Source organism: Juglans regia, chromosome 11 (genome assembly GCF_001411555.2).
Source record: "Juglans regia cultivar Chandler chromosome 11, Walnut 2.0, whole genome shotgun sequence".
NCBI classification, from domain to species: domain Eukaryota; kingdom Viridiplantae; phylum Streptophyta; class Magnoliopsida; order Fagales; family Juglandaceae; genus Juglans; species Juglans regia.
Window position 1 is genome coordinate 28,346,620 of NC_049911.1, and position 10,961 is coordinate 28,357,580.

General features: G+C 33.0%; 2 protein-coding genes across 2 annotated transcripts; both read right to left on the reverse strand.

The window, feature by feature from the left end:
- Positions 1-208: 208 nt before the first annotated feature.
- LOC109010437 (SKP1-like protein 1B) lies at positions 209-2,433 on the reverse strand. Its single transcript, XM_018991276.2, has 2 exons — positions 2,018-2,433; positions 209-624 (listed from the first exon to the last, which is right to left on the reverse strand). The coding sequence occupies exons 1-2, from the start codon at positions 2,315-2,317 to the stop codon at positions 451-453; spliced, it is 474 nt and encodes a 157-aa protein (XP_018846821.1). The 5' UTR covers positions 2,318-2,433; the 3' UTR covers positions 209-450.
- A 2,204-nt stretch (positions 2,434-4,637) lies between these two features.
- On the reverse strand, positions 4,638-8,366 carry LOC109010435. The gene is made up of 3 exons (XM_018991273.2): positions 8,157-8,366; positions 5,996-6,463; positions 4,638-5,406 (listed from the first exon to the last, which is right to left on the reverse strand). The coding sequence occupies exons 1-3, from the start codon at positions 8,265-8,267 to the stop codon at positions 4,708-4,710; spliced, it is 1,278 nt and encodes a 425-aa protein (XP_018846818.1). The 5' UTR covers positions 8,268-8,366; the 3' UTR covers positions 4,638-4,707.
- Between the last annotated feature and the right edge of the window lie 2,595 nt (positions 8,367-10,961).

Consider the following 10,961-nt stretch of genomic DNA (forward strand, 5'->3'; position numbering starts at 1 on the left):
AAATACCTCTCATTTAAAACATAATTGTATAAAAAGTTGTAAAAAAGTTATATCTCTATCATTTTCCTTCCAAAATTATTATCCCTATCTGAAGTAGAGTTATATATATGCACCGTGATGGGATAACACTACTAAGGTCAATTGCATAACCTCCAGGTTCCACCAAAGTCAATGGTGAATCATCTTAGCATTCACAAACACAGAGAACTGAAGAGAAAACAACATGCAAAATATTAACATGATAAGAGAGATCCAGTTAACATCATATTAGCAAATACATGGAGAGGGCATGGGCTGGGGCAAAGGTTTAAGCAAAACAGACATTGGTTACAGCAGTGACACCTAGAATAGCACTTAATACCTAGAAGTCTTGCACATTGAAACAGCACCCCTTTCCTTAGCACAAAAGAACAAGAGCCACAAAAAACAGATCCGTTCAATTTAAATCTTTCACTCGAAGGCCCATTGGTTCTCCCTGCGAACCTCCTCTTCTTCCTCTTGTGTGAAGTCATTCTTGATGTTGAATGTCTTGCGGATTTCCTCTGGAGTTTTGCCCTTGATCATGTCAGCCACAGTCTGGCAAGTCAGATCCAGCAAGCTCTTGATGTTCAGATAGTTTGCAGCCTACAAGAACATATTCCGAAGTGAACCGCCTTCCAACCAAATATGGTAGAAGAATACAACACCAGTAGAAGTTTAGTGCTTGTTTGATGCAAGAACAAATAACAGAGTCCCTTCAACGGCCCCTTTGTTATAAATCTCTCTCAATGAACTTGACAAAAAAATACCACAATCTTGATGCTCTAGGAGCAGATTGCAGGTTCACAGGACAGTGCTAAGTCATCATGTAATTGGGCTATACCTATTATTTTCTATTAATAAATTATCGATTACCTATAAAAGAAAAGGAAATTCAAGATTGAAAAGTCAAGAGCAAGTCTATTGTTACAAAAGCAATATTTCACAAGAAATAAAACAGAAAGAGCTACTAAACCCATATATGAACACAGAAAAAAGATTGCAAAAAAGCAACAAGGATGATAAAAGAAATATTATTGATTAGTGAAAAATCAATCCTTGAAACAAAGGAGTAAAGGGTCTCGTAGGAATTCGTTACATGAACTTCCAAGCACTTGAATATTAGCTACAAATTTTCCGTTTAGTGAAAAGTCAATCCTTGAAACAATGGAGTAAAGGGTCTCGTAGGAATTCGTTACATGAACTTCAAAGCACTTAACCATTAGCAACAATTTCTTCCGTCAGATTCATTGAAACACAAAGCTTTCCCTTTTTGCAAGCACACTTGTCACGGAATCCAACAATTATATAAATCATCAGCATTTCTTAACTAACTTCAGCCATGGATCCAACCCCAAGTACTCGAGTAAAACAAAGCAGATAACTAGCCAGGTGTATGAATACAACAATGCAAAAGGATTGGGATATGAAGAATTAATAGGAATGATTTATTTGATCTGCTATGATCATGAGGGTTAAAGGTTTAACTCCAACAGTCTAGGATCGAAACCTGGCTCTGATACCAATTGTTAAAGACTCAACCATTGATCTAAAAGCCCTAGAACTGATGGATACTAATTGGTTAAACCTTTAAAGGATTTTAACATGATCTCACAACAACTCCAGAAGAAAAGTGAAGGTGGTAATTAGCAAAACGTCACGGTTCCATTACACCCAAAAAATAATACGGTGGTATAAATTCTCAATTATCAAACCAGGCTCAGAATACTCAAGAAAAAGGGAAAAACTGAAGAAAAAAGATAGATTATATAGAAGAATTAGCGTTTCTCCGGTTCTTCCAGAACTTTCTCAACACCCAAAAAACTTTATGGACACCGAAGGCAAGACATCGAAGCAAAACCCTAGAATAAAAACTGCTAAAAAAATCTACCAAGGAAAAGTATTCAACGGCAGAATCAAAACCCAAATCATAAGGAAAATAAAAAAAATAAAATGATCAAATATTGAGGGGTTTGAATTAGAAGGGAAAAATACGGACCAGGATTAGATCGAAAAGGGTGGCTTGGTCGACACTGACGAACTCGGCGTCCCAAGTCTTGAGGGCCTCGTCGAGGGAAGCAGCGCGGTCCTCGGCCTTCGGGACCTCTACGTGCTTCTTGCAGTACTCGATGACCTTGGAGAGGATCTTGCTGGTCACGTTCGGGAGCGGGATGCCATTATCGGCGCAGTCGTCCTCGATCATGTGCTTGATCGTTTGGGACTCTAGCGCCACGGCCTCGTCCACCTCGAAGGTCTCGCCGTCGGAGCTCTTCAGCGTTATCTTCCTCCCCGACGACATCGTTTTTTCCTATAACGCAAACCCTAGGCTATAGGACTTTCTAGAGAGACGCCCGGAGAGAGGGATCGGATAAGACTCGTCGAGTCAGAGACAACATGAACAAAATTATAGCGAGTGGAGAAGGAAATGTGCCCGTATATATATATTTTTAGAAAAATGTGCGAGTATATTTAACTATTTAATTTTCTAACCTCTCAGTCGATTTTTTATTCTATTTTTTAAAATATATTATCAAAATTTAATTTTTTTTATTATTTAAATATTCTTTTTTAATTTTTTTTAAATATTTCATTTCTACCAATAAATTTACAATATCCACATATTTTTTTATATTTATGATTTATTTTTATATATAATGTAAAATAATTCGGTCATATATACTTTAAGAAAAATATATAAACCAAATAAAAATAAAAAATAAAATAAAAATATGAAAAAACTGGTTTACAAATATTTCTAAGATATTTTTTAAAAGAAAATGAAATATATGTGTTTTAAATGATGAACAATAAAAAGAATTTGCTTGCATGATAAAAATCAAAATAAATAAAAAATGAGCGAGTAAATAAAATATCAATAATAAAAAAAATTTTACAAAATGAATAATATCCGCTACATATAACAAGTTACTATAGCTAATAGTATTTTATAATTCCTTTTACATAATCGGATGGAACTCTGTTTTAGAGCAATTTATATTTTTTGTATAATACAAAAGTCATTAAGAATGCTCTTTTAGCCTCTTTACATGCTGCAAAAGAATTTTTTTTATTTGTTTTTTTTAAATACCTAATTATTTGTTACACTCCTTATTTTTAATTTACTTTATTAAGAAATAATACAAGCAAGCCTTACAATAGGGGTACTACCCCCACCCTATGGGGTGGGGTAGCCCCTTCCCGGCCCCGCATGGGTGGAAGGTGAGGTTTCTCCTCTTGGAACACAATACAATAAAAATCCACCGCCCACTGTCTATCCCCCAATCTACCCACCCACTCACGGGTTGTTGTCATTGTGCACAAAATGCACAAAAAATTACAATGATACACAATAAAAAGTCCACAATCACAACAATTCCACGATCGCTTGCAAGAAATAATCAGAGAGAGAGATCTTAGACTGAGAGTGAGGGAGAGATGGCATCACTAGCCACGGTGAGGTTGAGACCCCTACCTCAAACCACATATCTCCCCTAATTAACATATGATTTGTCATTTTTGTCATTTTATATAAACACACACATATTTAAGCATTAAGATAGAATGAAAAAAATGACAAATCATATGTTAATTAAGTGAAGGTGTGTGGTACTTCCATGTAGAATTTCTCTATTTATAATTTGATCTATGTAACTATATGTGCTTATACTTAATACGTATCATACTCTGCATAAAATTGTAAGTACATGTAACATTAATCTTTTATGAAATTATGGAATTTTTTTTCTATATAGATCTAAAAATATGATTAGTGTCTGTTAAATATATGACAAACAGGTATTTTTCTAAAAATGAGTTAAAATTGTCATATTTTTTTCATTAAAAAAGAAAAGAAAAGAAAAGATTTTGTCTTTGTTTAATAGATGCATGGTAATTATTTAAATAGATTGGAGAAAGTTGATTTAAAGAAAATTTTAGTTTTACATTTAAGTTATTTATGAAACTTCTATGTAGAATCTCTATGCTATTATATGACTTACACCCTCTCGAATACCCCCGCGACTGAACCTTTTTAGACAGTTTGCGCCATGGTAACAAACAATTAATTAAGAATGAATTTTGATGTTACTCTTTATTTAAATTTTGTTATCATCTATCACAGTTATTGTGGGACACATTTTCAATGATTATACACGTTAGCCACCTAAATTAATAGTTACTTGCGATGAACAACGTTAACAAGTGACGAAAAATAATGCTTAGATGGTATAAAGAAAAGATTACAAAAGTTGAGGGAAAAAAATTTAAAGAAAATCCAAAGTAGTAATATTATTCTGTATCTTATAATTAGATGTGTCATTTTTTAAATTAATTCCATACATTTACTAATACTCAATAAATAACCACTTAAAAATATATCATATCAAAATATATATATATATAAGGGGATAACAAAATTTAACATCATAGTTCTAAATGAACAAAAGGCTTTTTACTGGGGAAGTGGGTGGTCGAGAAGGCATTCATGGGGTTTTTCTTTTAACTCCACTTAGGATTTGTTTCAACAAGGATTAGAAAGGAGATTTTATTTTGTACTTTCATTGCCCATAATAGATTTAAGAAATTATCTTACCCCCACACTGCTAAGGAAAATAATGATCTTGGAGATAGAATTGAGCCTTTCACAAAATAGAGAAAATGATAACCATGCTGAAAAATGGTAATCAGAATTCACAAGGACCAATTAGACCGAAGAATAAGAGCAGGCATTCTAGCATTTCCAGCCGCAATATATGCTATACCTGGTTTCAAGCTGAACCGCTTACCTAAGTTTAGTTTTAAATAGGATTCCGCCTGAAAATGCTCCTCGCTTGTTGGACCTCCATGTATTCCACTTAAACTCAGTCCCCACCCAAAAGAATCTTCAGAATCATCGGACATAGACACAGCCCAATGTAAACATTTAGGGTTTGATCTATGCATTTCAATCCATCCTCCAATTCTTGTAACCTCGTCAAGTTCTGACTCCAGCATTAAGGCAACAGATCCTGAGGAGAAGTTTTCCGGGGTGCTTGTTCTGATGGCTGAGCTAGATGCTTCAACCACTGTCTCAGGAGCCGTAGGATGTTTCGAAAGGACGACAGGAATAGTAAGGGGTCCAAGACTAACATGTTGGCTCAATGATTTAGGCACTTGATGAAGACCCAACAGTGAGAGTTTTATCCCTCGTGGAAGTTGGCAGACAACTTGCCCGAATGTGCTGAAGCAATGCCCCGCACTATCTGCATCCGGTTGCATACCCAACCCAGAAATGAATTGAGCCAATGAAGCAATGACATTTGATTTTCTCACAGATAAGCCAATGCCACTGCCTTTATGCTGATTTAAAAGGGGAGGTCCAAGTGATGATAGTTTAGTAAGACCCTTTGCCTGCCAGATAAAATATTATATTAGAATCAAACTGTAGATAACGCGCCTGATAACTAATATTAGTAAATTGAAGAAAAATACTGCATTGGATTGTTAAGCTTCATACTCGTATCTGAGTGCAATATAGTCGACAAAGCAGAGATGCCAACATGCTCAACAATATGGTCCTTGACTAAAAGGAAGCACATGGGCTACAATGGGACATTGTGGGCATTATATTGGGGACTTAATACAACACACAACTGCCACATATTCACAAATGCAACATGTCCAATATCTGATCAGACCTACATTAAGAACATTAAAGCCACAAACAGAGAACAGAAAGCCACTGAAAAAGCCTACAGCTCAGCAGCAACTGGATATCTAAAAGGAAGGGTGTAATGCGGCAACATGAGCTTCCAACTTCAACAACAGAAAATATTCCATAAGGTCATATGAAGTATTGAGATTTCTGTAAGAGTTTATTTGACTCATTATACACAAGCATGTGATGAACTAACACAATTAACGCACACAACCACAATACTAAATGCATAGTGTAAGACAATGTAGGGTAAGCAACAACATTAAAGCAAATGGACTTTACTTGATGGGAAGAAACTGAAGTGATTGCAACATCCCTGGATTGAGCTCCAACTGGAATTGCAACCACGGATAACCAGTCACAAGCATTTACCCTATATGACACTTTTTCTAGAGAAAGTGGTTGTCCCGAAACCTCATCAAGATATCTGTTGCCTTTTTGACTGGCCACAAACTCTGCAGTAAGACTCTCTCCCTGACTAATTGTGGTTTCAAAAGTGAACCTTGAATCAATTCCAGTCGTGATTCCTGCTCTGGAAAATGCATTGCAGTTCTGCTTATCAACATTATCCATCACCAACAAAGCCCCCAAGAGATCAAACTCTCCTCTTACATGGGTACTGGCTTCTTGGAATGGACTTCCCTTGGATGTTTTATAGAAAGAAAGTATTCTCTCAACCTTCTCTTGTCTGTCCCTGAGTTTCATCAGATCTGTAAATGCTTCTCGTTGCAACCGCCTCAGAATTTCAATCTGAAAATAATATCATGGGATTCATAAAATTCCCATCGCCCAGCAATGGTTACTTATGGAACAACCACGTTGGTAGAGGAAAAATTCTAATCACAAGGCAAAAAATGATGTGTAAATTTTAGTAAGAATATTGCAGCACAACAAGTTAACTATATCACACAACGTTATCATTGTCAAAGATCTCCCCTATCATCAAATGCTTCTTGTTGTAACCAAAACATCTAACATGCATACATAAGTGTGCATGAATGCATTCACATAGAAGTAAAATAAAACCCCCAACACTCTGTGTGTTTGTCTTGAAATGGGTCTCTGAGGGTCCATTTAAATTATGTTTTACTGATACAAAAAATGGTGAAAAATCATGAACACAAAAGCTGAGATGCAGCATCGTCATATACTTCTATGTGTATTGAGAGTGAAAGGGAGGTTAAGAGAAATGTATTATATAGCCGAAAGGCCTTAAAACTATCTTCACCACAATCCTTGAAAAGATGACACCAGCAAGTCATGCAGACACTATAACTAGAAGGCATTGGGTTTTGCATTTTATACAAAAGGATAACAAGTACAACGCAACTTCTTGTTTCCAAAGAGTGGCATTGCATGATACTGTCTGTTTTGCCTCAAAATAACAGCTGCATCAAATAACTCAATTGTATTTTAGTATTTTACTTTATTAATGACTTACTAACACTCCTGACTGATTCATTTTGATTGCATAGAGTCGTTAATAAATCTACGAGAATATAAGTGCCAGCGAAGAAACCCAATTTGAAGGATGAAACAACTTAGAAAAAGTATAATGTTTTCCACAAACTCAACCTATCAATGTTAGATTTTTTTTTAAATTGCACAAACATCAAGTGGGGCCTGAAGCCATGACTGCAGCCTCCACCATGTACCTAACAGAGGAAGGAACTCAGTAAAGTTGGATTTCTGAATGCTATGACCTTTACATCTGAATCAGAGACTATTTCTATATATAAGTTATCCGGAAAGCAAACACAACATTATGAAATGTACATCCAGAGGTGACTGGCCGCCCAACACAGTAAATACATATGCGAAGTCAATAATTGATTTGGTAGTTGATATCATAGTATACGGGGACAATTATACTAATAGCTCATCATATAAGCCACATGAAAATTAGTTTACGCTTATACTCGCAAGCCAACGAACATTCTAGATTCTACTAATCGCTACACATTTCTTTACATGGAAATCACTAACTCCTGAAGGAAACAAGACTTTCACGCAAATGGTCAAATATTCTAGCTGCAAACAATAGTATATGATTCAGGAAACATTGCCAAACTTCGATTGTATAAACTAAATTTCTATTTTTCAAAAGAATGTCTAAAACGCTTATACAATGGAACTTGGCTACTTGCTAATTTGCTATTCGACCCCATACCGATCAAAGTAGCTTGGATATTCATTGATTCAAGCAAAAAATAGATAAATAAATAGATGAAAGCCTATGGACATCTAGGGCGTGAATCACCAAGCCGGCTGTTTACACGAGTAACTTGAAGAAAAATGAAAACAGAAACCTCATCTAAGATAAGAGGGATGATTATGAAGTTAAACCAAATGTGCCATAGAAACTAATAAATCTTATTTACTTTAAGAAAAAAGAAGAAGAAACCAGCCCAAGAACCTTTCTACTAAGGGTAAAAGAGAGTACCGGATTGCGGCGAGCTGGATTGTCGCGGCGATGAATGAAGCCGTCGACGAAGTCCTGGCTGGATTTCACAAAATCTTTCAATTTGTCCACCGCCAGAGCCACGGGCTCCATTTCAGAACCGTTCGAGAGTATTGGAGGGGCGTATAAAGGGCGAGAACCCTAGAGTCCTCGAACGCTTGGATTTGAAAAGCTAGAGCGGCTAGATTGATCGATTACTCCCCATGTCTACTCGTATAAATACTGTCTTTCTGTATCTGTATTTTATTAGTCAACGTGACCGGGTGTGTTTAGATGTTGAAGTGAGTTGAGTTGAGTTGAGTTGAGATAATAAAATATTGTTAAAATATTATTTTTTAATATTATTATTATTTTGGGATTTGAAAAAGTTGAATTATTTATTATATTTTGTATTGGAATTTGAAAAAGTTGTAATGATGAATTGAGATGAGTTTGAGATCCCTGGTGGTGCTACAGCCCCCGCTAGGGGCTCCCGCTGAGGGCTATAGTATTATTTTATATGTATTTTATTTAAATAAATTTTTATATAAATTTTTTAATATTTAAAAATATTTAAAAAAAATAAATTTAAAATATTATTAAGAAATTTTTTTTTAATCAGAAAGTAAAAAAATATATATTAAAAAATATTTTCTTAATCACAAAGTAAAATAAAAAATTATAAAAAAAATATTTTTTATAATTTTTTATTTTACTTCATGATTAAGAAAATATTTTTTAATAATATTATAATTTTTTTAAAAAAAATTTTAAAATGGACATGCTACAGCCGTCTCTGGAGGCTCCCATTGGGTTTAGCATGTACTTTTTTATGTGTATTTTTTTAATTTATTTTTTAAATAGATTTTTTTTACACTTTTAAATATTTTTAAAAAATAAAATAAATTTAAAATATCATTAAAAAATATTTCCTTAATCAGAAAGTAAAAAGAAAATTATTAAAAATACTTTCTTAATCACGAAGTAGAATAAATATGATTTTTTATTCTACTTCGTGATTAATAAAGTATTTTTTAATAATATTATAATTTTTATTTTATTTTTTAAAATATTTAAAATTATTAAAAATATTTATATAAAAAAAAACTTTAAAAATAGATAAAAAAAAATACTACAGTCCAGCGGGAGCCCCCAGCGGGGCATGTAGCATTTTCTGACCTACTAATTCTAATAATAAATATATATAATAATTTTTATGTGTAGGCCAGAAATGAGATTAGATGAATTATGATTATTTATAAATAATAGTGAGATTTGTGAATAGTAATGAGATTTATGAGCTAAAATTTATAAATAATAATGAATAATAGTGAGATGAGTTGAGATGATCTCAACTTACGAAATTCCTCGCAATTTCTTATAAATATTATTCAAAAATAAAATAATTATCAATTTTAAAATTCTAATTTTTTTTATCTAATCTTTACTTACAAATTATCCAAGCACAAAATTTAATACAAATTTTAAAGAAAATAAAAATCAATACAACTTTTATAAATTTTAAAATAAAAATTATATTAAAATAATTTGTTGACTTTATAATATTTTTATTCAATTTTTTTTTCTCCTTTCTCAAAACTCACTCAAATATCTTAACTCAAATAATTTCATTACCAATAATAGAATTTTGAGATACTCTTAAAAGCTCGTTTGGACATTTGAAATATATCATAATTTTGTAAATAATAGTAAAATGATTTATAAATAGTAGTAAAATAGTTTGAATTAAGATATTTTATTAGATTTTGAAAAATCAAAAAGAAAAGGTTGAATATAATATTACAAAGTCAACAAGTTATTTGAATATAATTTTTTAATATTTATTATATTTTGAAGTTTAAAAAAATTGTATTAGTTCTTTGTATTTTATTTTAAAGTTTATAAAATTCGTAATGATTAAACAAAAAGGTTAAAATTTTGAAAGTGACAATGTATTGTTTTTAGTGATATTTAGGGAAAAATATATATATATTTATAATTTTTCATCAAATCTATTTATACAAGCATACAAGAAGATTTCATTTTCTGGAGCAATTCCACTACAAGCATAAGACTTGGCGCTAGGAGACTTGCGCACGCCCGCCTGCCACGTCAACTAGAATTAAACATAAAAAATAAATAAATAAATAAAGATGAAGAGATGAAAAACATGAATCAAAAATGAAAAAGAAGACCATATGAGGAGTAATGTTTCATTCAGTTCTCTATAGCAACAAAGATTTTCCAGTTATGTTCGTCTCCATCGCGACCATCATTTGATCCCAACGTTCATCGTTCCTCCGTGACCCACTCTTTGCTTGTGTTGCATTCATTCGCCACCCACCCTATTGTCATCATATCTTTCAGAGAGAACCTCCACCTTCGCCAGTCGTGTGCGCCGGCATCATCTCTGACAGCTTTAAACACTTCACCTCCACTAATCTTCGACATCATCTATGATATAATCGATACTTTAGAATTTGTTTAGTAATTTATGAAACATTGATCAATCTGTGGAATGTTGTGGAAAAATATTTTTGAAATAGAAAACACTCCTGATGATGCCGATGAAATAGAAAGCTTACATCTTTCTGTAATATTATTATTTGTCAAGAGTTAAAGCAACAACTTTTGGGACGCTTTCTGTAACATGATTATTTGCTACTAAATCAGCCTGACTTTAATTGGGTGCAATAATCAAACTTCTCATTCGATAAATCATCTACAAGTCACAAAATAAACATGGAAAGAAATCCAAATAAGAACTTATCAAGAAGGAAAAAATAAAAAAAGATTTCAAAACAAGAC